This window comes from Chelonia mydas, chromosome 2 (assembly GCF_015237465.2).
Source record: "Chelonia mydas isolate rCheMyd1 chromosome 2, rCheMyd1.pri.v2, whole genome shotgun sequence".
In the NCBI taxonomy this organism is placed as follows: Eukaryota; Metazoa; Chordata; order Testudines; family Cheloniidae; genus Chelonia; species Chelonia mydas.
The window spans coordinates 230,261,093-230,287,883 of NC_057850.1; the positions used below are offsets into that span (position 1 = coordinate 230,261,093).

The window sequence follows — 26,791 nt, forward strand, 5'->3', positions numbered from 1 at the left end:
GGCCCAAAGTCAAAAAATTATTTCAGCAGTAAGACACAGATGGCATAATCATTCTTATTAATACATTTCTTGGGTTTGTGGGGACAACTAAGCTTTTGCCATTAATCATAATTATGAATGGGTGCTTTGAACTTCACGTGTATAAAATATTACAATACATGTGCTTTAGAAAAAGCCACACATTTTAATATTGAGGAATTAATTTTTCATACCTTTTTCCAAGCCATTTTATTTATTCACAGATTCATTATGTTCCCCTCACCACCACCTCTCAATACATTTATTTCATTTAAGTAATAAAGTAAGCCACACTGTTTATATCAGATACCAACAGTCACCCATCACTCCACTGCCCGTGTCTGCTCACTACTTGAAATACTCTGAACACTAGAAAATATTTGGCCAAATACCAGTAAATGACCTTAAGTGGTGCTCTGAAGGTCAGCAAAGGCAGGTGAACAAAAGCAAGAAAGCACCAAAGCAGAAGATCCTTCACAGCAAACACTCTATAACTAGTCCTCCAGAATTCAAAGCTAGAGATCATCATGGGCAAACTAGCTGGCCTCAACTGTCATGCTAGTGGAATGTGGTATATTAGGGGAGGGAGGGGAACAAATTCCTGAAATCCAGCAAGAGCAGTAGGAGCCAGAGGAAGGAAAGAAGGAAAAAGGTTAAATTTTAATTTTATGTGGAGAAAATCTGGATTAGTAGCAAAAAAATTATCTCTGCTCCATAAAATCCAGTTATACTTATAACCAAATGCAATTTCTCATACATTCTGGAATCCCCTCTTTTCACAATACTCCCGTTTCTTATTGTGTATTCAAAGGAAAGAGCACAAGGTTAAGAGACAGGAATTCCAAAGTTCTAATTCTGGCTTTGTCACTGACTTAGTGTGTGTCTTTGGGCAAAATGACTCACTTTACCTTGCTTATCTTGCTGCTTCAGTTTCCCCTACTCTAAAATGGGGATAAAAAAGTACGTATTTAGTGCACAGGGCTGCTATAAAGATTAGTTGGGACTGATACACCTTTGAACATACAATATTAAGTATTATTAGTACATAGGATCAAAGAAATGTAGAGCTGGAAGGGACCTCAGAGGTCATCTAGTCTGTCCCCCTACACTGAAGCACAATTAAGTATATCTTTTCTAGACCAACCCTGGACAGATGTGCCTCTAACCTGTTCTTAAGAGCCTCTGATGAGGGGGAATCACATCTCCCTAAGTATGCTGCTCCAGTGCTTAACTATCCTTAGAGTTGGAAAGTATTTTTATAATCTCTAACCTAATCTCTCTTGCCACAAACAAAATCAATTACTTCTTGTCCTACCCTGAATGGACATGGAAAACACTTCACAACTACCTTGTGCATATTCAGAGACTTATGTCATCAGTCCTCTTCACAAATACCTTTTGCGTATTCAGAGATTTAGGTCCCCCTCAGTGTTCTCTTCTCTCGACTAAACATGCCTAATTCTTGCAACCTTTCCTCATAAGTAATTTCCTCAAAATATCTTATTTTTGTTGCTCTCTTCTAGACTCTCTCCAATTTGTTCACATCTTTCTTAAAGAGTGGTGCTCAAAACTGAACACATTAATCCAGCTGAGGTCTCATCAATGCTAAGGAGAGTGGAACAACTAATCCCCATGTTTTACATACAACACTCTTGTTAATACATCCCAGAACAACTTTTGGCTCTCTCTCAACAGCACCATACTGCTGACTCAGATTGATTTTTGGATCCACTATAACCCGTGGACCCTTTGCTGCAGTACTGGTGCTTAGCTAGTTATTCCCCATTTTGTATTTGGGCATTTGATTTTTCCTTCCTAAAAGTGTCAGCAAGATGGAACTTAAGCCACTGTCTACGTTCAAGATACGTTAGTATTGTTGAAAAGGGTAAAAATCTGGAAGGGTAGGGAAAATAATGTTTATAACTGTATTGCCACCGCATAAACTCAGTGATGGAAACTGAACCTTTATGTGAGATAGCGGGAGGGGGAGGGGGGTGGTGACACCTGACAACTAATTTATTTTTTTAAGAGAAAAATCAAAACTAAATAGTTTGTGTTCAGAAATAACTCCACTCATATCTGTAACTCAAACAGAGGACAGTCTAGACTGTTTCACACACTGAGCCATGTAACATGATTTAATTCCTTTTTCTTAAAAGACCCACAAAAATACCCAAGAGGAGACAGTGACTGAAAAGAAATTGCTCCGATGAATACATAATCAGAAGGATTTTATTTTTTTAACTGTGATGTTTAGTGTATTTACATTAAGTAAGGGGAGAAGAGGTTAAACTTAAAAGTGTGTGTGATTAGATTATTGTAATTAATTATCTTTCTGTAGATAAAGATTGTAAACTTCACAAGTAAGACAAGGGGGGAACATATAGTCCTTTTAAGCTTGCGTACCTGTGTCACTTCCAGATCCAGTTGATAAAGCTGGCATGATTTAGTCTACAGACTATCACACTAGAAAGTTAGAATAGTGCTCCTCAGCCAGAAGGCAGCAGTTAATTTCAGTTCAGCTGCCTGCAGCCAAGTTTTCTACAAAGATTTATGCAATCTCCAAGATTCCCCTAAAAAGAACAGAAACATAATTTTACAATAAAGAACACTGTTAAACCGTAAATTATTGCAGCTTAAGTACATCAAAAAAATTAAAACTTGATCTGAGTGGCTAGAGATCTCTTTGAAATACTCTCCTAGTGACCAAGTCAAATCATTATTGCTAAAGGAGCTTTTGATTTAATTTGATGCTTTCAATTAAAACAAGAGAGTACATTGTTTTTATATTCAGACTATTAAGACTTTTTCCAAGATGAAGCAAGTTTGTTGTCTTCAGTCCAGTCTTTAATCCTATGCTGCTGTAAAAATCATTTATTTCCTTCACTAAAATTACACATTTTAACCCTACAATGTCAAATATTTTGGAAATAAGAGGGCTACTTTTTCCAAAACAGTAAATACTTTAAATTGCTCACAGTTTATGACTACTTTACCAGAAGAACCAGTTTATTCTAACAGGTTTCAGAGTAGCAGCCGTGTTAGTCTGTATTCGCAAAAAGAAAAGGAGTACTTGTAATTGGTTAGTCTCTAAGGTGCCACAAGTACTCCTTTTCTTTATTCTAACACTAATTCATATAAGGCCTCCACTTAACTTCCGATTCCATCATATCTCGTCAATTCATTTAGAATCTGAAGTAAAACCTGTGTTTACTGCCTGGTGCATAGCTCCAAACTTCAAGTGAAATTGTACAAATAATACTGTGTGGGGCAGGTCCTCAACAGGTATAAATGGTCATAGCTCCACTGACTTCAATGTAACTGTGACCATTTACACCAGCTGAGGATCTGACCCTGTATATTTACTGCTAGAAAGTCATACTGATAATGTATTTTTTTAATTACTGCTGATTTAAACTTTTAGCCTATTTCTGATCAGTTCTTTCAGAAAAATAGAGAACCATTATGAGAGTGATGTAATTGAAATGAAAACCAAGATTTAAATACAAAAAACTATGTTAAAATAAGATTGAATTTCTTTTTCGCTGATTTGTATTACAGAGGTAAGACTGCTAGTGTTAACTCATAGTGGAGCAGACCAAAGTGGGGACAGAGATTTGAAGTCAAGATTACATTTTCTCTAAATTCTGGAAAATAAGTTATCTAAGAAAAAAAAATCAGAACGGCTCCAATTTTTCATAAGAATCTATATACAGGAAAAATGTTTTTTTGTTTTTGTTTTAAAAAGGACCACACTACTAATCAGAATGGTTCTCTTTTAAAGTTATCCTGGTCCTGATGGTGCATAGTCCGGACACACTTGTATACACACATTCTTATAAAGGTTAAAGCAAAAGTGCCATAACCTTTGGGAACTGTTCAATATTTTGTCCTCCACACATGAAAAGACGCTCTAAAAGTATTATAATTTATCATGGACTGTGTGTCAGATTTTGTTTAATAAATTATAATCCATTTTTAGTTACAAGGCAGGGTTGCCAATATGCTCCAAACTGAACTTGTTATAAAAATAAGTGTTTAAAAAAAATTAAGTTCACCAAAAGCAAAGTTTTATATGCTAGCTTTCAGACTTCAGTGATTTGGTTTGTTTGTTTGTTTAAATTACACATACAGGGTAAAGTCCCAAGAACTTGTTTTAAACCGTAAAGGCTGACAAGCTTTACTGCACCAGCAAAAACATCCACTTTTTGGTAAATACAATGGATTTTTAAGAATATAAAAAATAAAGATATAATATTTTACTTGAATTAGACAGCACATTGATGATTTGATCCTAAGAGGTTGTGGGAAAGAGAAAAAAAAGTTTTCAATAAATGATGCATGAACTTCCAAACAAATATATTGTATTAATAGTTAACAAAGGCATTATTTTCAAGTCAATGACAACTCCATTAATTCATACCAAATGCAAAATTTGAAACAGAGAAAAGAAAGGTTAGCACTCAAGGACGACAAAGATTTCCTTATGATGCTAGAGTTACAAAACATCTATATGCAAGTGAAGCCAAACGTCAGTTTAGAAAAAAAAATACTCACATCTACGCCAAGGACACACTGTACAAATTAAGAAAAAGCACAGATTCAATTTTTACTTTTTTATACATATAAGTTTCATAAAGGAAGATATAAGTTCTAAACTCAGTTATGATCCCCCAATCAGCATATGACTATCCTTATCTGAAGGATGTCAGCTATCTGATAGAGAACAGGATTTTCAGTTTCCATGAGCTTACTGAACTTGTTAAAAATACAAGCAATAGCTCATATCATTATCACATACCTCTGATTTATGTGCAACTTAAAGATTGTCTCATGTCAAAAAATGAATGTAGTAAACATTTCAAAGGCATTTTCATCAACAAATGCACGCATTATTACTAATTAAACCTGCAGATACCTCAAGAAAATTGCTAACATAAACTTGAAAATTCTGTTGAACTACACGCACTCCATATATTAAAAGTCTGGATGTCATTCTTCATTTTCTTTATTTCATGGTAAAACATTCAATATTAAAAAAAAATTAAACTGCCTTATTATTTAAGAAATGTATATATGGCATAAAGTTATTCCCTCCAGAACCTATATATATATTAATGAAAAATAAATGACCTGATGAAATCCTTACCAGTAAAATGCTTAATATTTTGTTGGAGTGGAATAAGGGGTTTCCCCCCCTCAAAAAAACTTGCAAATTAAGCTACATTTTTGCACTGATGATGTTATTTTCTTTGGCTGAATTTATTTAAAATGCTTTGGAAGTTTTTGTCAGAATCCAGCCATAAGTATTGCTGACTGCTGTATGGAATCAATTGCTGCAACACAGAAATACCAGCTGTTACAGTATGTCCTGAGAGGGATTACCGAATATTCTTAAATTGAAGTTCAATCCATCTTTCCATAAAAATTAGAACCAAAAGCCAGGAACGTAACAGCAGTATCAAGTGCACCTGAGGCATTTACAATACCCAACAGGACTGTTACAACCAGCCTTTAAAAAGGGCTTATTTTTGAAATTTCATTATTCCAGTTGTACCTTGCTTCTATATATCACACTGTATCAGATTCTTCTGGCATCTACCATGTGGAAACAGTGAAATATGTGAAGTCCTGTGATATGTTGTTGAATTTCCACCAGGCCCTTAGTCACCTCTCAGGCTCCTATAGTACTTGTGACATCTAGTGGTTACATAGAGAAGTGCATTCATTTACATAAGGATGATATTTGTTGTGAATACAAAAGACAACTCTATTCCTGGACAAACAAAAATGTTTTCTTCCTCTTTATAAAAAGGGTTACCTAATGCTATATTCAGAAGCTATGATGCAATTTTTAAAGACAAAAACCCTACTTTGACTGTACTAAAATAATGTCATTTCTACTTTCATATTTTCTTATTGTAATTATGTTAATACGGGTTCCCATTATGGTCCCTCTATTTCTAGGGGTTTCCAGTTAAAAAGAATTTAAGTATTTAAAGGTTTTGTCCTACCTTTAAATTAATCTTACACATCATACAAGCATGTTCACCAGTCTAGAAGCTTTATTTAATTAGGTCCACCCACCAACATCACAAACATATGCCTACTAACTTATCTTGGCACCAAATCCTCTCGTTATAAATGGCCAGGAGTGTATCACAAGCCTCCAGGGAACAACTTTCAAAGCTGAATAATCCCAGAATTATAGTTCTCTGAGGAAATAGAAGTACATACTGTAAATACAGATGTAAGAAAAGAACAGAGGACCCCTATGGATTGATAGATATTGTAAAACCAACCAACAGACAAGAAGGGAAAAATGATCCTACTCTCATTCACTCATACACATCCAGTTTGGAGGCACTGGGAAGACTGAGCCAGGCACAGTAAGAGAAAAGGAAGGAGGAATGAGATTGGAAACTTTTACAAGGAAAGGTAGCCTTTTGCTGAAGTGGCTGTCTCCAAGGAGACCTATGTTTTGTACTTTTTTTGAATGAAGAGATTATTCTGGCACTACCACATGTATCTTACCCTAAAATTCTCCATCTTTCCATGATCTAAAGAGCTGGCAGACTGGGACTCAAATATGCCTTTCTATGGCAAGCTCAGTCAACCAGGAAAGGATGACGTGACCTAAGAGGATCTCTTTTTCTTCTCATCTTGTGGCCCGCATAAAATTGTAGAGCATTTGATTTGTGAAAGTTGCTGTTCTGCTGAGTTATTCAATGAATTTTCACAATTTAGTGAGTATAAATGGATTTTCTTTGCATTTTTAAGTTAGAAGAAAGAAGTATCTTAACTAATGAACTGAAGGATAGATTTTAAGATATGAAAGTGTGAAACCTGACAATTGTTACACGACAACTCTGCCAGGGAAAACTACAAAGCAGGTTTTTGATATACAGGATTCCTACTTAATTAATCTAAAGAGTGCTACTATTATGAGGAATATGATCTTGATTTCCAGAAATTAGAAAGGTATGCCTGCAAATGGTATTTGAAGCACCAGACTGATATTTCACGTGGAGACAGGAAAATTTGAAAGCCATTCAGTCTTGTTCATTGTGAAACCTCAGCTAATTGAAGTATGCTGAATGACTATGGACATGGATAAAGGTCTCCAAGCCTATTCAGCACAGGAAATTGCCAGAGGAGATTTCCTGGAAAGAGGAGAGCTGGCCTTCGGTGGATAAAATCTGGACTGAAAGTGGTAGTCTCATCTTTTGGAAGTTGTAACTATGAGATATATTGACTTTTCTGAGGAACTTTCTACCTCATAAGTAGTTGACTTCCAGTGGAATTTACAGACCAATATTGGCTTCTCATGTAGGACTTGTAGCCCCAGGAGCACGTACACTGGCACTGTCAACAGGAACTAATGGAATGTTTCTGGAACTTCTACTCAGATTAAAGAGTACACAGATGAGGTATGACCTGAAAGTCAGATCCATAGCAAGGAGAAATGTGTGACACACTGACTCAGGATACCATGAAAAATAAAAACAACTGAACCTTGTTATGTAAATACAGTGTTACACAAAAAATATGGATCTCTATAGTGCCTACCCATTTTACAAGAAATGCACTGAGGCACAGAATGATCTTCCTAAATTTGACCACCACATTAATGGAAGAACTATAATGCCTTGAAATTCTTCTACTTTTGGCTCTAAACATACCCTCCTGATAGTAGAATACTGAAGACTTTTGTATAATTTTGGGGATATCTGATCAGTATTTTTTATTTTATTTTTTTTGTTTGGGTTATATAATTTCTTGAAAAAAAGAAAAAGAGTACTTGTGGCACCTTAGAGACTAACCAATTTATTTGAGCGTAAGCTTTCGTGAGCTACAGCTCACTTCAGGGGCTTTAGCTGTAACCACATTAACTAACCAGCTTTGAGAATACCAGCTGACAAGCTCTTTAGTCCAGCTGAAGAGTCCAATTAATATTTTTAACTAGCACATTCCACTGGTTGATCTTTAATTTAGATGAGTGTGTGGGGATTTCTTTAAGGACTAATCAAGATGAAGTATTCACACATCTGAACTTTTTGCAACTCATAGCATAGCCTAGTAGCTGAAATTTCCCTTCTTAGGAAACCCATGCCAACCGTGCATTTTTCCCCCTAGGGTTTCTTAATCAGAAAAGGAACAACATTTTTATCCCTTTATAGTTCCAGGGAATCTTTACCACCAAAGGCGGAAAAGGTGAAGATCACAAAGGCTACCAATATTCAAGGAGAGATAGGATATGGGTGAAGACAGGTAAAACATTGAGAAATATGAGACATCAGAGGTTGATGAGACATTCTAAGAAAAAATGTTTAGCTACATTGCCATCTCAAGAAATAGATAAACTCCTTCTCTTGAGGAGTTCAGCTGCACAAGAGTTAATCAGTGCAACTGAGGAGGCATAAAGGATGTTTAATTAACACAGAGGTCAGATAAACCTCATCCTTACAATCCTTCCATTGGTTTCAGAGTAGCAGCCGTGTTAGTCTGTATTCGCAAAAAGAAAAGGAATACTTGTGGCATCTTAGAGACTAACAAATTTATTTAAGCATAAGCTTTCGTGAGCTACAGCTCAATTCAGGCCTCATCTACCTCTTTGACAGCACCCAAACTATCCACTAACATTAGCTATCCACTAACATCCTCATCCCATCTGGTCTCCATGTCTTACATGATGTCCCTGTGCAAGGAGCACCATTCTACAGCCTGTTCTCCAAAGCACCATCCTCTCAATAAAATCTTTCCTAAACACTTACTTTTGTAGTATTGCATATAAATAGTGAGTTCTCTAGTATAAAAGCGGTGAATATATAAAATGATGTAACAAAGATGCATAAATATCTTAATTGTGCAGCTGAGCAATATTATTGCAACCTCTGTCCTAACCCTCCTCCATCCCCCCTTATTTATAACCCCTTATTTATAACCCACACATCTTATGTCACATGTGAGTTTACATTGTAAACTCTTTGGGGCAGGCACCCTGGCTTTAATATCTTAGGTTCTTTACAGATACTCCTAAGCTAACATATTTTGGGACACTCAAAATAATATGTAAGTGAAAGCATAAGTCTCCAAACAATGAAGTACTTTACATATCATGCAAGGTAAAACCTAGACCACTCGGTCTGGTATGTATAAATCTTTAATTTCTAGCCATTTTCCCCTGCCCTAGGATTGCCAGGTGTCCAGTTTTCAGCTGGAAAGTACAGTCAAAAGGGGACTTGTGCAGTGTCCGGTCACTACTGTTGATCAGACACCAAAAGTCTGGTTACTACAGTAAGCGCAATAAGCCTCCACTGCTGCGAGGGAGGGAAGAGCAGCTGCTGCTGGAGGAGGTGGGATCCTGACAACGCACGGTGTTTGAGGAGCAGGGCCAGCAGCCAGGCTCACCACCTGTGACAGCCCGTTCCTCCTTCTCAGCCTCTCAGGGCCCTGGCTCTCCAGCCCCTCACTCCTGGGATCAACCCTCTCCCCTCCGCTACATCCTGCTGTGCCCCAATTGGGCAGGCTGGCAGGCTCCGTGTCAGCTCCTCCAAGCACAACTCCGAAGGCAGCACATGAGTCCAGAGAGAGGGTAGAGTGAACGACGAGGGAGGGAGTGAGGGAGGGAGCGACAGGGGTGGAGGGAAACAAGTGATGGGGGAGGGGGGGAGGCAGGGGTGTAGTGTCCAGCTTTGAAAAACTGGGAAGTTGGCAGCCCTGCCCTGCCCTTTCCTCAAAGCAAACTTTGCACTTGTAGAAGACACTGGATACTGAAGATTTAGAACTCTGTTTCATACAGGCTGAGCACCTACTGTTACCATTGACTTCCACAGGAGTTGTGGGTACTCAGCAGGTCTGAAAAAAATATCAGGCCTTTAATTTAATTAAAAAAAGAGGTTCATCATCCGTTAGAGACATCTTTATTTTGTTAAAGCTGCCCCACCCTGCCTTTCGCCTCCGACTGCATTCCCCTTCGAATGAGTTATCTCATCTCTAATGGATGATGAACTGCCCATCAAGAAAAGGAAAGAACTGTTTAACTCCACTGTTCCTCCAGCAGCGATATATGGAACAGAAAGCTGGTCAACAACGAAAGCGGAGGAAGAAAAATTCGCTGTCACCCAGAGAGCAATGAAAAGGCAAATGTTTAAGATATCTCTCCGTGATCATATACCGAACGAGGTGACCAGAAGGCAAACAGAGGTGACCAATGTAATGCAGACTATGTACGATGCAAAGCAAAGATGGGCGGGTCATGTAGTCTGCAGGCAAGACAATAAGTGGACAACCTATTGTTGTCAATGACTGGATTCTTGGAGACCACAAGCGACCACAAGGCAGACCAAAAAAGTGCTGTGTCAATCCCATGACAAAAGTCTTTGGCCAGAAATGGAAAGAACGTGCTTGCAACAAAACAGAATGATGTGGCGTTGACTTGCGCTCATGGAGGGATGGATAAGGACAAGCTGGACAAAGGTGACAAAAAAGAGGTACATCATAGGCAACGGTATAAAATTTCTATAGCACTGCTCTGTCAGTATGCCTCAACTCTAATCTGGAAAGTGCACTTGTAGGGATGAGATAATGCTGTTTCCATGACTAGTCAGTCATTGGCCCCTCTGCTCACACTGCCACAGGTTTTTTAATTTATATAGACATTTACCTATTCACTAAAAACTGGACTGACACATACACCTCCCTTCATATAGGCTACTGAATCTGTGTCAAATAGTGGAATTTTTTAACCTTTTTAAACCTATAATCCAGAGTGAAAGACTGGTTCCTAACCCCTTCTGTCCCTCTTTTATGGATTTGTGAAATACATAGAATCTGAATTTACTTTTGGTGGTTTAATATATTACTAGGGCTAACTTCATGGTAACCCACTGCCTCCGCCTATCATTTAGAAAAAAGAAAATAACTCAGTGCTGCATAAATTGAATGCTGAGGGTCTGATGGGAGCCCTACCGGAGATGTCAATGGTCTTCAGATACGGCCCTTGGTGAACACTGTGGCAAATAAAGATACTGCTCACTGTGTTCAATAGGCTACATGAAAGTTTAGCAGCTATACAGGAGGTGACCTAAGTTAAAATTGTCCTAAAAATAAGTTTTTGTTTCTTATATATTAAAACCAAACTAATTTTCCTCTCCAACACAGTCAGTTATCAGATCTTTGCTACCTTAAATTATGGTTTCAGAGTCACAGCCGTGTTAGTCTGTATTCGCAAAAAGAAAAGGAGTACTTGTGGCACCTTAGAGACTAACCAATTTATTTGAGCATAAGCTTTCGTGAGCTACAGCTCACTTCATCAGATGCATACTGTGGAAAGTGTAGAAGATCTTTTTATACACAGCAATATTGTTAACCTATCCAACTATACTCTTAGCCCAGCAGAAGCAGCTGTCCTATCTCGGGGCCTCTCCTTCTGCCTCTCCACCCCCACGAACATGATACAGTTCTGTGGTGACCTAGAATCCTATTTTCGACGTCTCCGACTCAAGCAATATTTCCAACATACATCTGAACAACATACTAATCCACAGAGACCTCCCTACCAACACTACAAAAAGAAGGATTCTAGGTGGACTCCTCCTGAAGGTCGAGACAGCAGACTGGACTTCTACATAGAGTGCTTCCGCCGACGTGCACGGGCTGAAATTGTGGAAAAGCAGCATCACTTGCCCCATAACCTCAGCCGTGCGGAACACAATGCCATCCACAGCCTCAGAAACAACTCTGACATCATAATCAAAAAGGCTGACAAAGGAGGTGCTGTTGTCATCATGAATAGGTCGGAATATGAACAAGAGGCTGCTCGGCAGCTCTCCAACACCACTTTCTACAAGCCATTACCCTCTGATCCCACTGAGAGTTACCAAAAGAAACTACAGCATTTGCTCAAGAAACTCCCTGAAAAAGAACACAATCAAATCCGCACAGACACACCCCTGGAACCCCGACCTGGGATATTCTATCTACTACCCAAGATCCATAAACCTGGAAATCCTGGGCGCCCTATCATCTCAGGCATTGGCACCCTGACAGCAGGATTGTCTGGCTATGTAGACTCCCTCCTCAGGCCCTACGCTACCAGCGCTCCCAGCTACCTTCGAGTCACCACTGACTTCCTGAGGAAACTACAATCCATCGGTGATCTTCCTGATAACACCATCCTGGCCACTATGGATGTAGAAGCCCTCTACACCAACATTCCACACAAAGATGGACCACAAGCCGTCAAGAACATTATCCCCGATAATGTCACGGCTAACCTGGTGGCTGAACTTTGTGACTTTGTCCTTATCCATAACTATTTTACATTTGGGGACAATGTATACCTTCAAATCAGCAGCACTGCTATGGGTACCCGCATGGCCCCACAGTATGCCAACATTTTTATGGCTGACTTAGAACAATGCTTCCTCACCTCTCGTCCCCTAACGCCCCTACTCTACTTGCGCTATATTGATGACATCTTCATCATCTGGACCCATGGAAAAGAAGCCCTTGAGGAATTCCACCATGATTTCAACAATTTCCATCCCACCATCAACCTCAGCCTGGTCCAGTCCACACAAGAGATCCACTTCCTGGACACTACAGTGCTAATAAACGATGGTCACATAAACACCACCCTATACCAGAAACCCACTGACCGCTACTCTTACCTACATGCCTCCAGCTTTCACCCTGACTACACCACACGATCCATTGTCTACAGCCAAACTCTGTGATACAACCGCATTTGCTCCAACCCCTCAGACAGAGACAAACACCTACAAGATCTCTATCAAGCATTCTTACAACTACAATACCCACCTGCGGAAGTGAAGAAACAGATTGATAGAGCCAGAAGAGTTCCCAGAAGTCACCTACTGCAGGACAGGCCTAACAAAGAAAATAACAGAACGCCACTAGCCGTCACCTTCAGCCCCCAACTAAAACCCCTCCAACGCATTATCAAGGATCTACAACCTATCCTGAAGGATGACCCAACACTCTCACAAATCTTGGGAGACAGGCCAGTCCTTGCCTACAGACAGCCCCCCAACCTGAAGCGAATACTCACCAGCAACCACATACCACACAACAGAACCACTAACCCAGGAACCTATCCTTGCAACAAAGCCCGTTGCCAACTGTGCCCACATATCTATTCAGGGGACACCATCATAGGGCCTAATAACATCAGCCACACTATCAGAAGCTCATTCACCTGCACATCCACCAATGTGATATATGCCATCATGTGCCAGCAATGCCCCTCTGCCATGTACATTGGTCAAACTGGACAGTCTCTACATAAAAGAATAAATGGACACAAATCAGATGTCAAGAATTATAACATTCATAAACCAGTCGGAGAACACTTCAATCTCTCTGGTCACGCAATCACAGACATGAAAGTTGCGATATTACAACAAAAAAATCTTCAAATCCAGACTCCAGCGAGAGACTGCTGAATTGGAATTCATTTGCAAATTGGATACAATTAACTTAGGCTTGAATAGAGACTGGGAGTGGCTAAGTCATTATGCAAGGTAACCTATTTCCCCTTGTTTTTTCCTACCCCCCCCTCCCCAGACGTTCTTGTTAAACCCTGGATTAGTGCTGGAAATGGCCCACCTTGATTATCATACACATTGTAAGGAGAGTGGTCATTTTAGATAAGCTATTACTAGCAGGAGAGTGGGGTGGGGGGAGGTATTTTTTCATGCTTTGTGTGCATAAAAAGATCTTCTACACTTTCCACAGTATGCATCCGATGCAGTGAGCTGTAGCTCACGAAAGCTTATGCTCAAATAAATTGGTTAGTCTCTAAGGTGCCACAAGTACTCCTTTAAATTATAGTCAAGTTGCAAATGAAAATAAGTTTGTTAACAGCACCACATAGCAAGAGATACTAATGCAAACATGAGCAAAGGTGTTTGCTTGCTTCAATCTCCTCCCCACCTCTCAAAACAAAAATCTACACCAGGTTTGTCCAAATTAAGATTTTTATCTCAATGTTGAAATTAAAGTACTTTAAAAAAATTTCTTCATCTATGTACAGTATGGCTGTAACTAATTTAAAACATAAAAATAGCACGTCACCTACTGTATTACAGAACTTAAGTGTGGTGAACACTGCATGTAAGTCTAAGACCATATCGATTATAGCCTCCCCTCTTTTTCACATACACCTAGTTTTCAAACTCACTGTTACTTATTCAGTTAAACCTGCCGTACTTGGTTTCTGGTGAATTTTGCTTTTGTTGGGAAATGGAAGTGGAAAACTGAATAAAATCCTGTAAGTAATTTGAGTTTTTAGGGGAGGAAAGTATATTTTTATATTAAACTATATCTCTCCCCTACTGTAAAAAAATTCTAGCTGCAATTTTCATTTTTAAAAAACTGTGCTACAGCAAGAGTGTCGGAAGTTTAAAATTTGCATGGACAATCTTAAATGAAAGCTAGAGGCTTTAGCTTGGTTTGAAAAACCTGTCTTGATTTAATGAAGATAATTAGCAGTGTCTTCAGCATGCACAACAATATACTTCCTTAAGTCTACAGGTGCACAGAAAACAGATCTCCTGCGCATGAACGTACAGTTAGCGATAGTAAGCATGCGCTTGTTCATTCCAGGCACTTACAAACTTTGGAAGCCAAATTCACTCTGTGGCACTGTTTAACTTTTGTTCGTTTTCTTTTTAAAAATATAGGTTGAATAGCTGGGGAGGGACACACAGTTTGTATCTTCTGTATGCTGAGCACATTGCACACGAGGGACTCCTTGCATTCCTCCATTCTCCCCATGTTCCACTCTCCCATACCCCTTATTTCGGAGTTCCTGTCATAAGCCCATGCCATTTCCCTCTTTGGCTATATAAATCTCAGGCTTTACCTTCAATAACTTCTTCGGGGCAACTTTATTCATTAATAACCATTCAACTAATAAAGAAATATATTAGAACCTCAAAAAGAAAAGGAGTACTTGTGGCACCTTAGAGACTAACCAATTGGTTAGTCTCTAAGGTGCCACAAGTACTCCTTTTCTTTTTGCGAATACAGACTAACACGGCTGTTACTCTGAAACCTGTCATTAGAACCTCAGTTACGGAAACCTTGGGAATGTAGGTTGTTCATAACTCTGAAATGTTCGTAACTCTGAACAAGACGTTACAGACTTCAGTCATGGGAGGGGGGTGGCAGTTGGCACTGCAGATACAGGGTGGGAAAGGTCTAGGCTCCGGGCAAGCAGAGGCCTTGGGGCTTCTGACCTTCAGGATGCCAGGGCTCTGGGCGGGGGGGTAAGGGCTTCTGCCCCACAGAAACACAGGGGCTCAGGGCTTCAGGCCCGCAGCTCCACTCCTGGTTTCAGCCTCATCGGGGGTGCCAGGGCTCCCCACAGCTCTGCTCCTGGTTTCAGCCAGGAGGTTAGGGGACATGCTGGGGCTTGGAGCTTTAGCTACAGGGGGGAGCGCGGGAGCTGAAACCGGAAGCAGACCACAGGGAGCCCCGACGCTCCTCCTGTATGTAAGCGGAGGAATAGTCCCGCTATTGTGGGGAACTTTCCTGGCTTCTGCACTACCCCAGTGAAGTGGGCTAGCGAAAGGATCTGAGTCCTCACTCCCACTTCCTTTACCCAGTGGCCTCCCTGTCCTTGAAGACTCCCCTTCCACTCTCCTGTCTGACAGAGTCCTCGTAAACCCAACAAGGCTGGGCTCAGGATTCCTGGGGGCTCGACCCCCAATCCTGCTGTGGTCACCTAGGACAGGGGCTAGGGTGTCCCCACTCTGTGACAATCTCTCTGCCCTGAGCACTTCTCTGACCCATTGACCGTTACATACAATTTAAAGCAAATGCAAGTTATTTAATCAACAATTAATTTTAAACAGAATAAGGAAAAATGGGAAAGGTTAAAGGAAACACATCAACCCGCTCTGTGGCAGGGAACATCACAAACAGTGACTCTGGAACGTCAGGGCAGTTCACAGTCTGTTCCTTGTAAGTCCCAGGCCTTCTTCTCCGGCCCTTGCTGTGCTGCAGGGATGCTGTGGGTTGGACACTCGCTCTGGTGGTGGCCACATGCTCTCAGGCTCTAAGTGGTAGGACCCTTCTTCCCAGTGTCGCCCCCGCCCTGTCGGGGTTACGATCCAAGCCTGGCCTGCAGAGCCTCTTGGCTGAGGCATCTCCCTGTGCTGGGCACGCTGCCCAGGGTCCCCCTCGCTGCCTCCAGCTGCTCACCGCACCCAGCTCCGGACTGCTCCAGCCCCAGCTCCACCAGTCTGTCTCTGCACTGCTGCTGCTCTGCCTCCAGCTCCCTGGGCTGCTTCTTTGGCCCCTCTGCCTCTGGTTGCTGCAGCTCTGCTCCCAGGACAGGTCTGCTCTGCAGGCTGCTTCTGTGACTCTGCTCCTAGCACTGACCTGCTTCGTGGGCTGCTTTTCTGGCCCCTCTGGCTCTGGTTGCTGCAGCGCTCCTCCCAGGGCAAGTCTGCTCTCTCTGGGCTGTGCCTCTAGCTTTGGAGCTGCAACTCTGCTCCCAGGACAGGGTCTGCTCTCTCTGGGCTGCTTTTCTGGTCCCTCTGGATCTGGCACAGCTCTGCTCCCCAACTTAGCTTGGGCACCCTGCTTTCTCCTTAGCTCGGCCCCACTCTGTCTGACCCAGGCAATTCCAGCTCACATGGAGGACGGGACCTCCCTGGCCCCCTGACTAGCCTGCCCGCCCTGTCATTCAGGCTGACCTGGAGCATTGGCCTCTCGCCATTGTTTCTGGGGGCTGTCAGTCTCAGGGTCCTGATTCCCCATCGACCCTTCCCCCTTTTTAGTACTGGGAGCTAGCAACTAAAACACCCCCACTGAATGTTAGTAAGGGGGCAACAGTCCCCTTACATATAGCTAAAGCCCTGAGCCTAGGCACTGCCAGCGCCCTGCCCCCGACTGAAACGAAGAGTGGAGCCATGTGGAGCCCATAGCCCGCCACAAGGCTGAAGGCGGAAACGGAATCGCGGGGCTGAAGCCCTGAGCCCTGGTACTCCCGTGGGGCAGAAGCCCGGAGGCCCCCCCCAAGCACCCCGAGGGTCAGAGCCCTGTGAGCCTGAGTCAGCTAGCTGTGGATGTCTAGTTGCTGTGTAGACATACTCTTTAGTTATTTGCTCCCTCTCTGGGAGGACTCTCTGCCAGCACTCTATGTCTTCCTACTCCCCTCCCTGGAGCCAGGCTCAAACTGAAGGCTCCTCTGCTCTATAGGCAGATACCAGCTGTCTTCCTGGAGTTTAGTGACAGAAGTTCCCCACTGTCTCCCTTCCCCAGGGACTCCGACAGTTCTCTTGGAGCTCTAACTGCCAACTCTAAGCTCTCATTAAGGAAGGGATGCAGTCTGATTTTCTGAAGTGCAAGTTCCCCACCACCACGACCCTGCACCTACAGTGCATGTGAGGTCACGCTGTACATACACTCTACAAAATGGCATCCTTCATGTGATCACCAGGAGGACACCATTTTATTCCTATATAAGTGCTGGAACAATGTTCCAGTGCATTCTGATCCCACTACACCATTGCATTCAAACCTTGTTCCCACCAAGGCCTATGCCACCTCCTGCAGGTTCCTCCAGCCTGCAACAGCCACACGGTTTCTCTACAAAGAGCTGCCCCTCTCTCTCCTGTGCAGCTTCCTCTTTATACTATTCTAGCAGTTTCCTTCTGACTCAGCTGCTCCATTTCTAATCAGCTAAAGGGATGTCACCTGGAGCAGCTGATTGCTCCCATGTATTCCCCACAGGGTTTTCATGAGCCAGTTAGGCCCTCAACCTTCCTGAACGGCATGTTGCAACTCCCCACAACCTCTTCCCCACATTCCCATAACTACAATCCCCCATTCTCCCCACACCATAGCACAGGGTCTATGTGAGCCCCCCCACAAGCCAACAGCGCTGTACGAGTCCCGTTTCCCCTCCACTACATGCCATGATCTGTGTTCCCATCTTCATATCCACTCCCCTGCTTCCACCCCACCCACCCTTCTCCCAGTCTAGGAACTTGCCTCCCATTGCTTTGCAGGTCCCTGCTTCCCCCTCACACTTTTCACTCTCTGCCATTGCCCCATCCCTTCAGTCCCTGCTGTTTTCCCCTCTCATCTCCACTCTTGGCCCTTCTCTCTCCAGACTCCTGCTCCCTTCCTTCCCTAGGTCCCCACTTCCCCCTTCAAATCTTTCCTGGAAGGATCTCTAATTTCTGTTAAAAGTCCAGGACAGTCTCTCCATGCAACAAGTTAACTTGCTGCCTATGATGTCTAAACAGCAGCAGGAAGCATTCCACAGTAATGGTTTGCTTTGTCCCAGAGCAGATAACCATGCTGGCTGTCAGAAACAGAGCTTTGAAAGGGGATATCCGCATGCCTGCAACCAGTTCAAAACAATGACCAGAGTGGCCACTTGACTTCAAGGGATTATGGGATGTTTACGGAGGCCAATCAGAGTGCAGTAATGCAACACGTCGTCCACACTGACACACCGGCGTTTCAGCCAGGGCGCAGCAAGCTCTATGCTTCTCGGGGAGGTGGATTACCAGGAGCGCTCCAACTGCAGAGTCCAAGCGCTCTAAGTGCCTTGCCAGTGTGGACATCTCAGGAGTTAGGGCGCCCAAGTCTGATTTAATGCGCTCTAACTTGCAAGTGTAGCCAAGGCCTAAATCATCAGATGCGAATCCCATCACTAACTCCAGTGTTTCATAGTGTAGCTGCTGTCATTCAAGCTAGCCTAGTGCCAGTAACAGGGGCCACACTGCAAAACACTCAAATTAGAGTTATTGAATTAGCAGTTTGATAAATTGTGTTAACTTGAGGTGTAGCATGTATCTGCATCTCCACTACATTACTAGTTAGCGCGTCGGAAGCATTAAAGCTTCAACCCACCCTGATGGGCCAGCCAGCCGGAGTTTAAAGCTCCACTTAACTCAAACTAAAAATGTATGCAGACGGTAGTCAGATTAGGGGCAACACTTCAGTTATTCGTGGAGCTAATACGGCAGTGAAGAAAAACCCTTAGATTTCACTTCGCTCAGCCAAATGAACCTGCTCATGCTACATTAGAAGCAAGAGAAAGACCACGAACAGGGTACGCCCTTCACTCAATGAGGAGGGAAAGACAATACCAGAAAACACAAAAATGGCGGAAGCATTAACTTTTTTGGTGAAAACTGAAGGGGAAAAAAAGGCATTTAAACATTCATTGGACAAACAACATAGCAAACATCAGTGTAAAAGTGGCAGGATCTGAGGCTCAAATAGGAAAAGAGCTAAATTAAGAATTATTTAGATAAATTAGATGTCTTCAAGTTGGCAGGGTCTGCCCTTGAAGAATACTTAAGCTGGTTAAAGAGATCTCTGTGCCATTAGCAATTATCTCTGAGAACTTGTGGCGGACTGGAGGGATCCCAGAGGACTGGGAAAGGGCAAATATAGTACCTATTTATACAAAGGGGAATAAGGACAACCCAGGGAGTTATAAACCAGCCATCTTAACTTTGGTACTTGGAAAGATAATGGAACAAATAATCAAACAATCAATTTGTATGCAGCTAGAAGAAAATAAGGTGACAAGTAACTGTCAACATGGATGTGTCAAGAACAAATCATGTCAAACCAACCTAATATCCTCCTTTGACAGGGTAACAAGCCTTCTGGATACGGAGGAAGCAGTAAATGTGGGATATTTCAACTTCAGTAAGGCTTTTGATACTGTATCACATGACCGTCTCATAAACAAACTATGAAATATAGCCTAGACAAACCTACTGTAAGGTGAGTGCACAACTGATTGGAATACTGTATTCAAAGAGTAGTTATTAATGGTTCACAATCAGGCTGGAAGGATTTATTGATTGTGATCCCACACGAATCTGTCCTGGGTCCAGTTCTATTCAATACCTTCATAAATTATTTGGATAATGGCTTACAAAGTTTAACCAACTTATTTGAGCATAAGCTTTCATGAGCTACAGCTCACTTCATCGGATGCTCACGAAAGCTTATGCTCAAATAAATTGGTTAGTCTCTAAGGTGCCACTAGTACTCCTTTTCTTTTTGCGAATACAGACTAACACGGCTGCTACTCTGAAATCTTACAAAGTTTGTGTACGATACCAAAATGGGAGGGTTGCAAGCACTTTGGAGAACAGGATTAGATTCAAAATGGAGAAAAGGTCTGAAATACACAGGATGAAATTCAATAAGGATAAATGCAAAATGCTACACTTAGGAAGAAATAATCAATTGCACAAACAGAAAATGGAAATGACTGCCCAGAATGAGTACTGCAGAAAAGGATATGGGGCTTATAGTGGATCAAAACAAGCAAATATCATTTTAGGATGTATTAGTGGGAATGTTGTAATTCTTCCACTCTATTCAGCACTGATAAGGCCTCAACAATAGTATTGTGTACAGTTCTGGGCACCACACTTCGGGAAAGATGTGGACAAATTGGAGAAATTCCATAAGAGAGCAACAAAAATGATTTAAGGTCTAGAAGAACGTGATCTACAAGAAATTACTGAAAAAATAGGTTTGTTTAATCTGGAGAAGGGAAAACAGAGGAAGGACATGATAACAGTGTTCAAGTTGTTTTAACGTGAAGGGTGATAAATTGTTCTCCTTATCCACTGAGGACAGGACAAGAAGTAATGGGCTTAAATTGCAGCAAGGAAGATTTAAGTTAGACATTAGGAGGGAAAGTTTTCTAACTTCAAGGTTAGTTAAAAATTGGAACAAATTATCTATGGAGGCTGTGGAATCTCCATCACTGGAGGTTAAGAACAGGTTAGACAAACACCTATCAGGGATAGTCTAGATAATACTTAGTCCTGCCTCAGTGCAGTGGACTGGACTAGATGACCTATCAAGGTCCCTTCCAATCCTACATTCCTATGAAAGAGGTACAGCTAAAAGTCACAAAGAAGGACAAGAAACGCAAGCTAGAGTTCCAAACTGTAGTTAACTCTACTGCGCTGCATATATGTAGGATTTTCTATTTGTTTTTCTTGTTATACTCAACGCTTCACCCAAGTTCTCAACTGTGCTACAAATAGGCTTAACAGAGGCATATACATCAGATACAGACACAACGGCTCAGTCCTCAATCTTACAAGGCTTAAAGCAAAAAGAGAAGTAACAGAACTACTAAGAGAACCATTCTTTGTGGATGATTGTGCCCTCCTAGCACACACAGAGGGAGATCTCCAGTGCATCGCAGATCGCTTTGCTGAAGCATCAAAATTGTTTGGCCTCACAATCAGCCTGGAAAAAACTGTGGTGTTGCACCAATCATCTTCACCGCTCGGTGCTATATTCCCTAGCACATCCATTAGTGGAATCCAGTGAAAGCAAGTTGGCAGTTTTACCTATCTCGGCAGCAACATCTTCAATGATGGATCTCTTGACAAACAGAATAGAGAAAGTTTCTCAGTCATTAGGAAAGCTACGTAGCAAAGTCCTGAAATCCCACAACAACACTCTCCAAAAAAAAAAAAAAAATTTTTTATGTTTTTGTGCTCACATCTCTCCTGTATGGCTGTGCGACCTGGACACCATACAAATGGCATATCAAATAGTTAGAGGCCTTTATGCATGCCATTATGGGGATCTGCTGGCAGGACAAAATTACCAACCTGGAGGTTCTCCAAAAGTCAAATGCCATAAGTATTGAGGCCATGCTGATAAAAGCCCAACTGCACTGGGTTGGACACATCATTAGGATGCCTGAATATCGACTCCCCAGAAAAATTTTCTATGGAGAATTGGCACAAGGACATCAGAATCAAGGCTGCCTCAAAAAGAGCTACAAGGACAGCATCAAGAACAGCATACAATTTGGTGCAATAAAACCAGATGATCTTGAGAAGGCTGGGTTAAAAAGATCAGCGATCAGCATGGCAACACACAACACTCACAGCTTTTCAAGCCTTTTAAGAGGACAGAAATACTACTGCTATAGCTACCAAGACGCTCACCAATGACTTTGTCTGTCCAATCTGCTCACGAGCATGCGCGTCACGCTTTGGACTTCAGAATCACTCCAGAATCCACCAAAAGATGAAAACGTCATCATTAAACCAATGGACTACACGCACACGCACTCTCCGCTTAATACATTACTTTATGTTCTAATGTATACCATGAAAATGCAGGAGGATACGCAGAGTCCAAGTTAATGTTGCTGTTGGAAACTTAAATGTTTACAATTCTTCAATTTTGTAACTTTTACTGGGTGAACAATATGGTATTGATACTGTTTTGGCATTTAGTACAAAAATGGTCCTTCAAAGTATTTTTTCCCCTTATTTTGTCTGAAACTGTGTAAAACAAAGCTAAGCAGTTTAATAGTGAACCTCATATGAAAAACTAGAAATATCAAATAATTTTAAAACAGGAATAAATTAATGCCAGTGAACATGGTTTCACAGAAAAAAGGTCTGATCAAACAAACAATTTTACTCCGAGATTATAAATTTGGTCCATACAGCTAACTGAATATATGTAACTGGGGCTGGAGTCCCAGGGGAGCCACCTGATGTCACTCAATTAGAATTAACTGCAAAGACTGGGGCAGACAATCCCCAAAGATGATGGATATTCCAATACTTAGATTTACCAAGCCAGCACAAAACAGCTTCTATATTACCTCACTGGTTCCCCAGAAGCCAACAATACAGTTCTCTTAAAGTAACCAGCTTCAGGCCTCCACCCAGACACCCAAGTCAAAAATGATGAAGATTACTGAAAATATTATTAATCATATAAAAAAGTTCTACTAATCTCAAAAGAATCGGTTTTTACCTCCCAGGTTAATGAATATTCCAGATCTTACCCAAATACACACTTACAGCCAATTCCTATTAACTAAACTAAAATTTATTTTTAAAAAAATAAGAGTATAGGTTAAAAGATCAGTACACACACAGACATGAGCACAGTCTTGAGATTCAGATTCATAGCAGAGATGGTGAGCTTTGTAGATGCAAAGATTTCTTTCAGAAATAGTTCAGAGGTTATAATCCAATGTTTGTATTCTGGGTGGGCCAGTCAGGACTGGGATCTCAGTCCTTATGTCTTAGGCTTCCCCTGAATGAAGCCTCAAGCAGATCTGAGACGACAGATCAGAACCCAAGCCATTTTTTATATAGTTTCAGATCTTCTTTGACAGATTGGAGTCCCTCAGCAAACAATAGGCACACATGGGGACTTTGAAATGGACCCATTTCCTAAGCATCGCAGGTAATTATTCACACAGATCAACATAAGGCAATTGCCTGTTTTTCCACCATTCGCAGATGATTTACTATACGTTTCAAAGAGAGATGAATACAGTGATATCCTACGTTTACAGTTCCTTTAAATGTCAAGATGTCCTTTTGATCTCTAAATTAACAGAATACGGCATAGACAGGGACTGTTTGATTACATTGACCACTACCAATATATAAATACAAAAAAACACAAACATTCTCTCCCCATATGTCTTTAAGGATAGAATTTGAGTCATTTATCCTACAATATGCTTATCCCTTTCTGGACATGCATCACAGTAACATACAGTGTAGTTGCAGCCATGTCAGCCAAGGATATTAGAGAGACAAGGAAATGTATTTTATTGGACCAACTTCTGTTGGTAAGAGAGACAAGCTTTCGAGACACACAGAGGACCTGAAGAAGAGCTGTGTGTGATTCAAAAGCTTGTTCCCTCACCAACAGAAGATGGTCCACTAAAAGATAGTACCTCACCCACATTGTCTCTCTGTATGTAATATACATTTTGTAAGGCACTTATACTTAGTACAGCATGACCTTCTCATTAAAATATTAGCATTAAACTATAAATAAAATACATATTAAATAAACTGTGGCTGACAAATCTGAAAAGTAGTCATTAATACGGAATTATCAAATGGGGTTTTCTCGAGTGTGGTTCCACAGGGATCTACTAGGCCCAATGATATTTGAACATTTTCATCAATAATCTGGAAGTAAATATAAAATCACTACTGATAAAATGTATGGATGACAAAGACTGGCAGAGTGGTAAATAATGAGGACAGGACAGTCATACAGAGTAAAAAAAGAACTAGATAAATTCATGGAGGATAGGTCCATCAATGGCTATCAGCCTAGATAGGCAGGGATGGCATCCCTAGCCTCTGTTTGCCAGAAGCTGGGAATGGGCGAGGATTGCCTGTTCTGTTCATTCCCTCTGGGGCACCTGGCATTGGCCACTGTCAGAAGACAGGATACTGGGGTAGATGGACCTTTGGTTTGACCCAGTATGGCCGTTCTTATGTAACTTATGTACTCTGGATCACATGGTAACCTGGGCCCATTCAAACAAAAAGTGTTTTAATACAGCCAAATGCAAAATTACACATCTAGGAACAAGGAATGTAGACCATACATACAGAATGAGGGACTATCTCCTGCAAAGTAGTGACTCTGAAAAGGATCTAGGGATCATAGTGGACAAACAACTCAATACGAGTTCCCAGCGTGATGCTGTGGCAAAAAAGGCTAACATGATCCTTGGCTGTATAAACAGAGGAGCAGTAAGTAGGGAGTGATTTTACCTCCATATATGGCATTTGTGATACTGGTATATAGAATACTGTGTTTGAGGTGGTTGTACAGATGCCAGTTTGGCCATTTGCTGTGAGCATCCAGCTGAAGGACTTGAATGCTGAAGGACTTGAATGCAGAAGATCCTTATCTGTGGACAGCTGCCTCATCAACAGAGCATCCTTTCTAGTGGAGCTGGTAGGAGCCTGTGTTACCCTTTTCTGAGATAGGAATCTGGAGTGGCTCGTAAGCTCCTTAAGAAAGGGACTATATCTTCCTGCACGCTACTCTGAGTACCCTGCTGGCACTCAAGGATAAAGAATCATTGTAAGTCACTGTCTCTGGCTGTCCTAGTATCACCACATAGGGCCTATCTAAGTCCTGGTCTCATTTGCTTAACAGTGAATCCCTCTTTCTGATTTGTGATAAGAGGCACAATGGACTCATTTTTACACGGAGTATCTGCTTCAACATCCAGAAATGAGTCTAATGGACTCTCTGCATGATTCACAGAGAGCCACTGGCATCCAAAGAGCTAGGTGAACTTTTGCAGCAGATCTCATCAGCTATGAACTTCATGAAAACTCAGCCTCTTTGCGCACATCTGTTTGCAAAACTGGGTAACGAAATGGGGTCCAATTATGACATGTTGTTTCACATAAACTCATTGGTTCCTGAAAGGAAAATTTTTTTAACTGAGACACAAGCTGTATGCCTATGCAATGGACTGCAAAAAGAGTGGATTCGCTGATTGACTATGTGTCCAAAGGAAGATGTGCCTTCTTGCCTACGTCACAGACATATTTGGGGAACTGAATTAATTCAGTATAGGTCTGCAAGAAAAGAATACTCACATCCTTCAGCTGAGTGATCAGCTCACAGGATTCATTAAGAAAATCATTTTCTGAAAGAATAATCTATTGAAGACAAACTAGGAATACTTCTTGAAGTTTTGCAAGTTCCTGGATGACAATGAAATTATTCAGCCTCACACACAAGGGATGTCCAAGCATCTCAGCAAACCAGAGGAACAATTTGCATCCTTTTTCCCTGACTTGGACATGACCAAGTATGATTGGGTGCAAAACCCCTTTTGGTGCAAACCTGATGCAATAGATTTGCCAGCAGCTGAAATTTAACAACTCATTGAAATCTCCTGGGATCGATTCTTGCAATCTCTCTCCTGGAGTTCTGGTTCACTGTCAAGAATGAATATCTAGTGCTCTCAATATGCACCTTGAAACTGATGGTGCCATTCGTGAGCCTGTATTTGCGTGAAGCTGGATTCAGTGCACTTGTGTCCATATAATCTTGGAACCAATCTACCATTGATGTTACATCAGAGATTAGATGTGCAATTTCCACCATGCCACCAGACTTTAAGAAACTGCATCACAACACAAGTCCATGTGTCACATTAGAGTATTACTTAATGTGTAAATTCCTTGGTCACTATGTTGCTTTGCTGCAGTCTGGGGTCACAGGTAAGTCTCAAAAAGGGGTCAAACACGCAAAAAGTATGGGAACCCATGACCTAGGGGGAAAAAGGCATAAACAAGAACCATAAACTGGAAGCTGAAGCCAGTCACATTCAAATTAGAAACGAGGCTCAAACTTTTTAACAGTGAGGGTGATTACCCATTGGAACAAACTATGAAGGGAAATGGTGGATTCTCCATCTCCTGATATCTCCAAACCAAGACTGGAAGCCTTTCTAGAAGACAAGACACAAGTTATTGGGCTCAATACAGAGATGACTAGGTAAAATTTGACAGCCTGTAATACACCGCAGGTCAGACTAGATGATCTAATAATGGTCCCTTCTGGCCTTAATATGCTATGAATATCAATCTCTGGCCATACAGTTTATGTAGGTTGCTAGGCAACCATGAGAGTACTGGTATATAGACAGCAATTCTAGTTGCTCTGATAACTTAAAATAAAAATTAGGAAGAGAAAAATATCTGAAGTTTTTAATTGAAAAATTAAGATCTGCTGAACACAGAAATCTTGGAGATAAAGGAACAGTTATTGACCCTGCCCTGTTGTTCTTCAAGATGTTCTACTTAGTGTGCATCCTACCATGGGGACACACAAGCAATATCAGAATTTTTCTTTTCTTTTTTTTTTTAAATAGCAACATCCACCAAGGCTGCACATGCATTCCATGCCTTCTCATACACAT

General features: G+C 41.4%; 1 protein-coding gene across 6 annotated transcripts in view; it reads right to left on the reverse strand.

Moving 5' to 3' along the window:
- Positions 1-26,791, reverse strand: part of MPP7 (membrane palmitoylated protein 7) — a 334,940-nt gene that overhangs the window by 231,864 nt on the left and 76,285 nt on the right. For 3 of the 6 annotated variants that reach the window (XM_043541387.1, XM_043541386.1, XM_043541385.1), the window contains one exon: positions 2,425-2,591. The exons of the other annotated variants lie outside the window; for them this stretch is intronic. In XM_043541387.1, coding sequence (XP_043397322.1) covers positions 2,425-2,461 — 37 coding nt within the window. In that variant the 5' untranslated portion in view covers positions 2,462-2,591. The remainder of the gene's footprint in view (positions 1-2,424; positions 2,592-26,791) is intronic. 6 annotated transcript variants of the gene reach the window in all.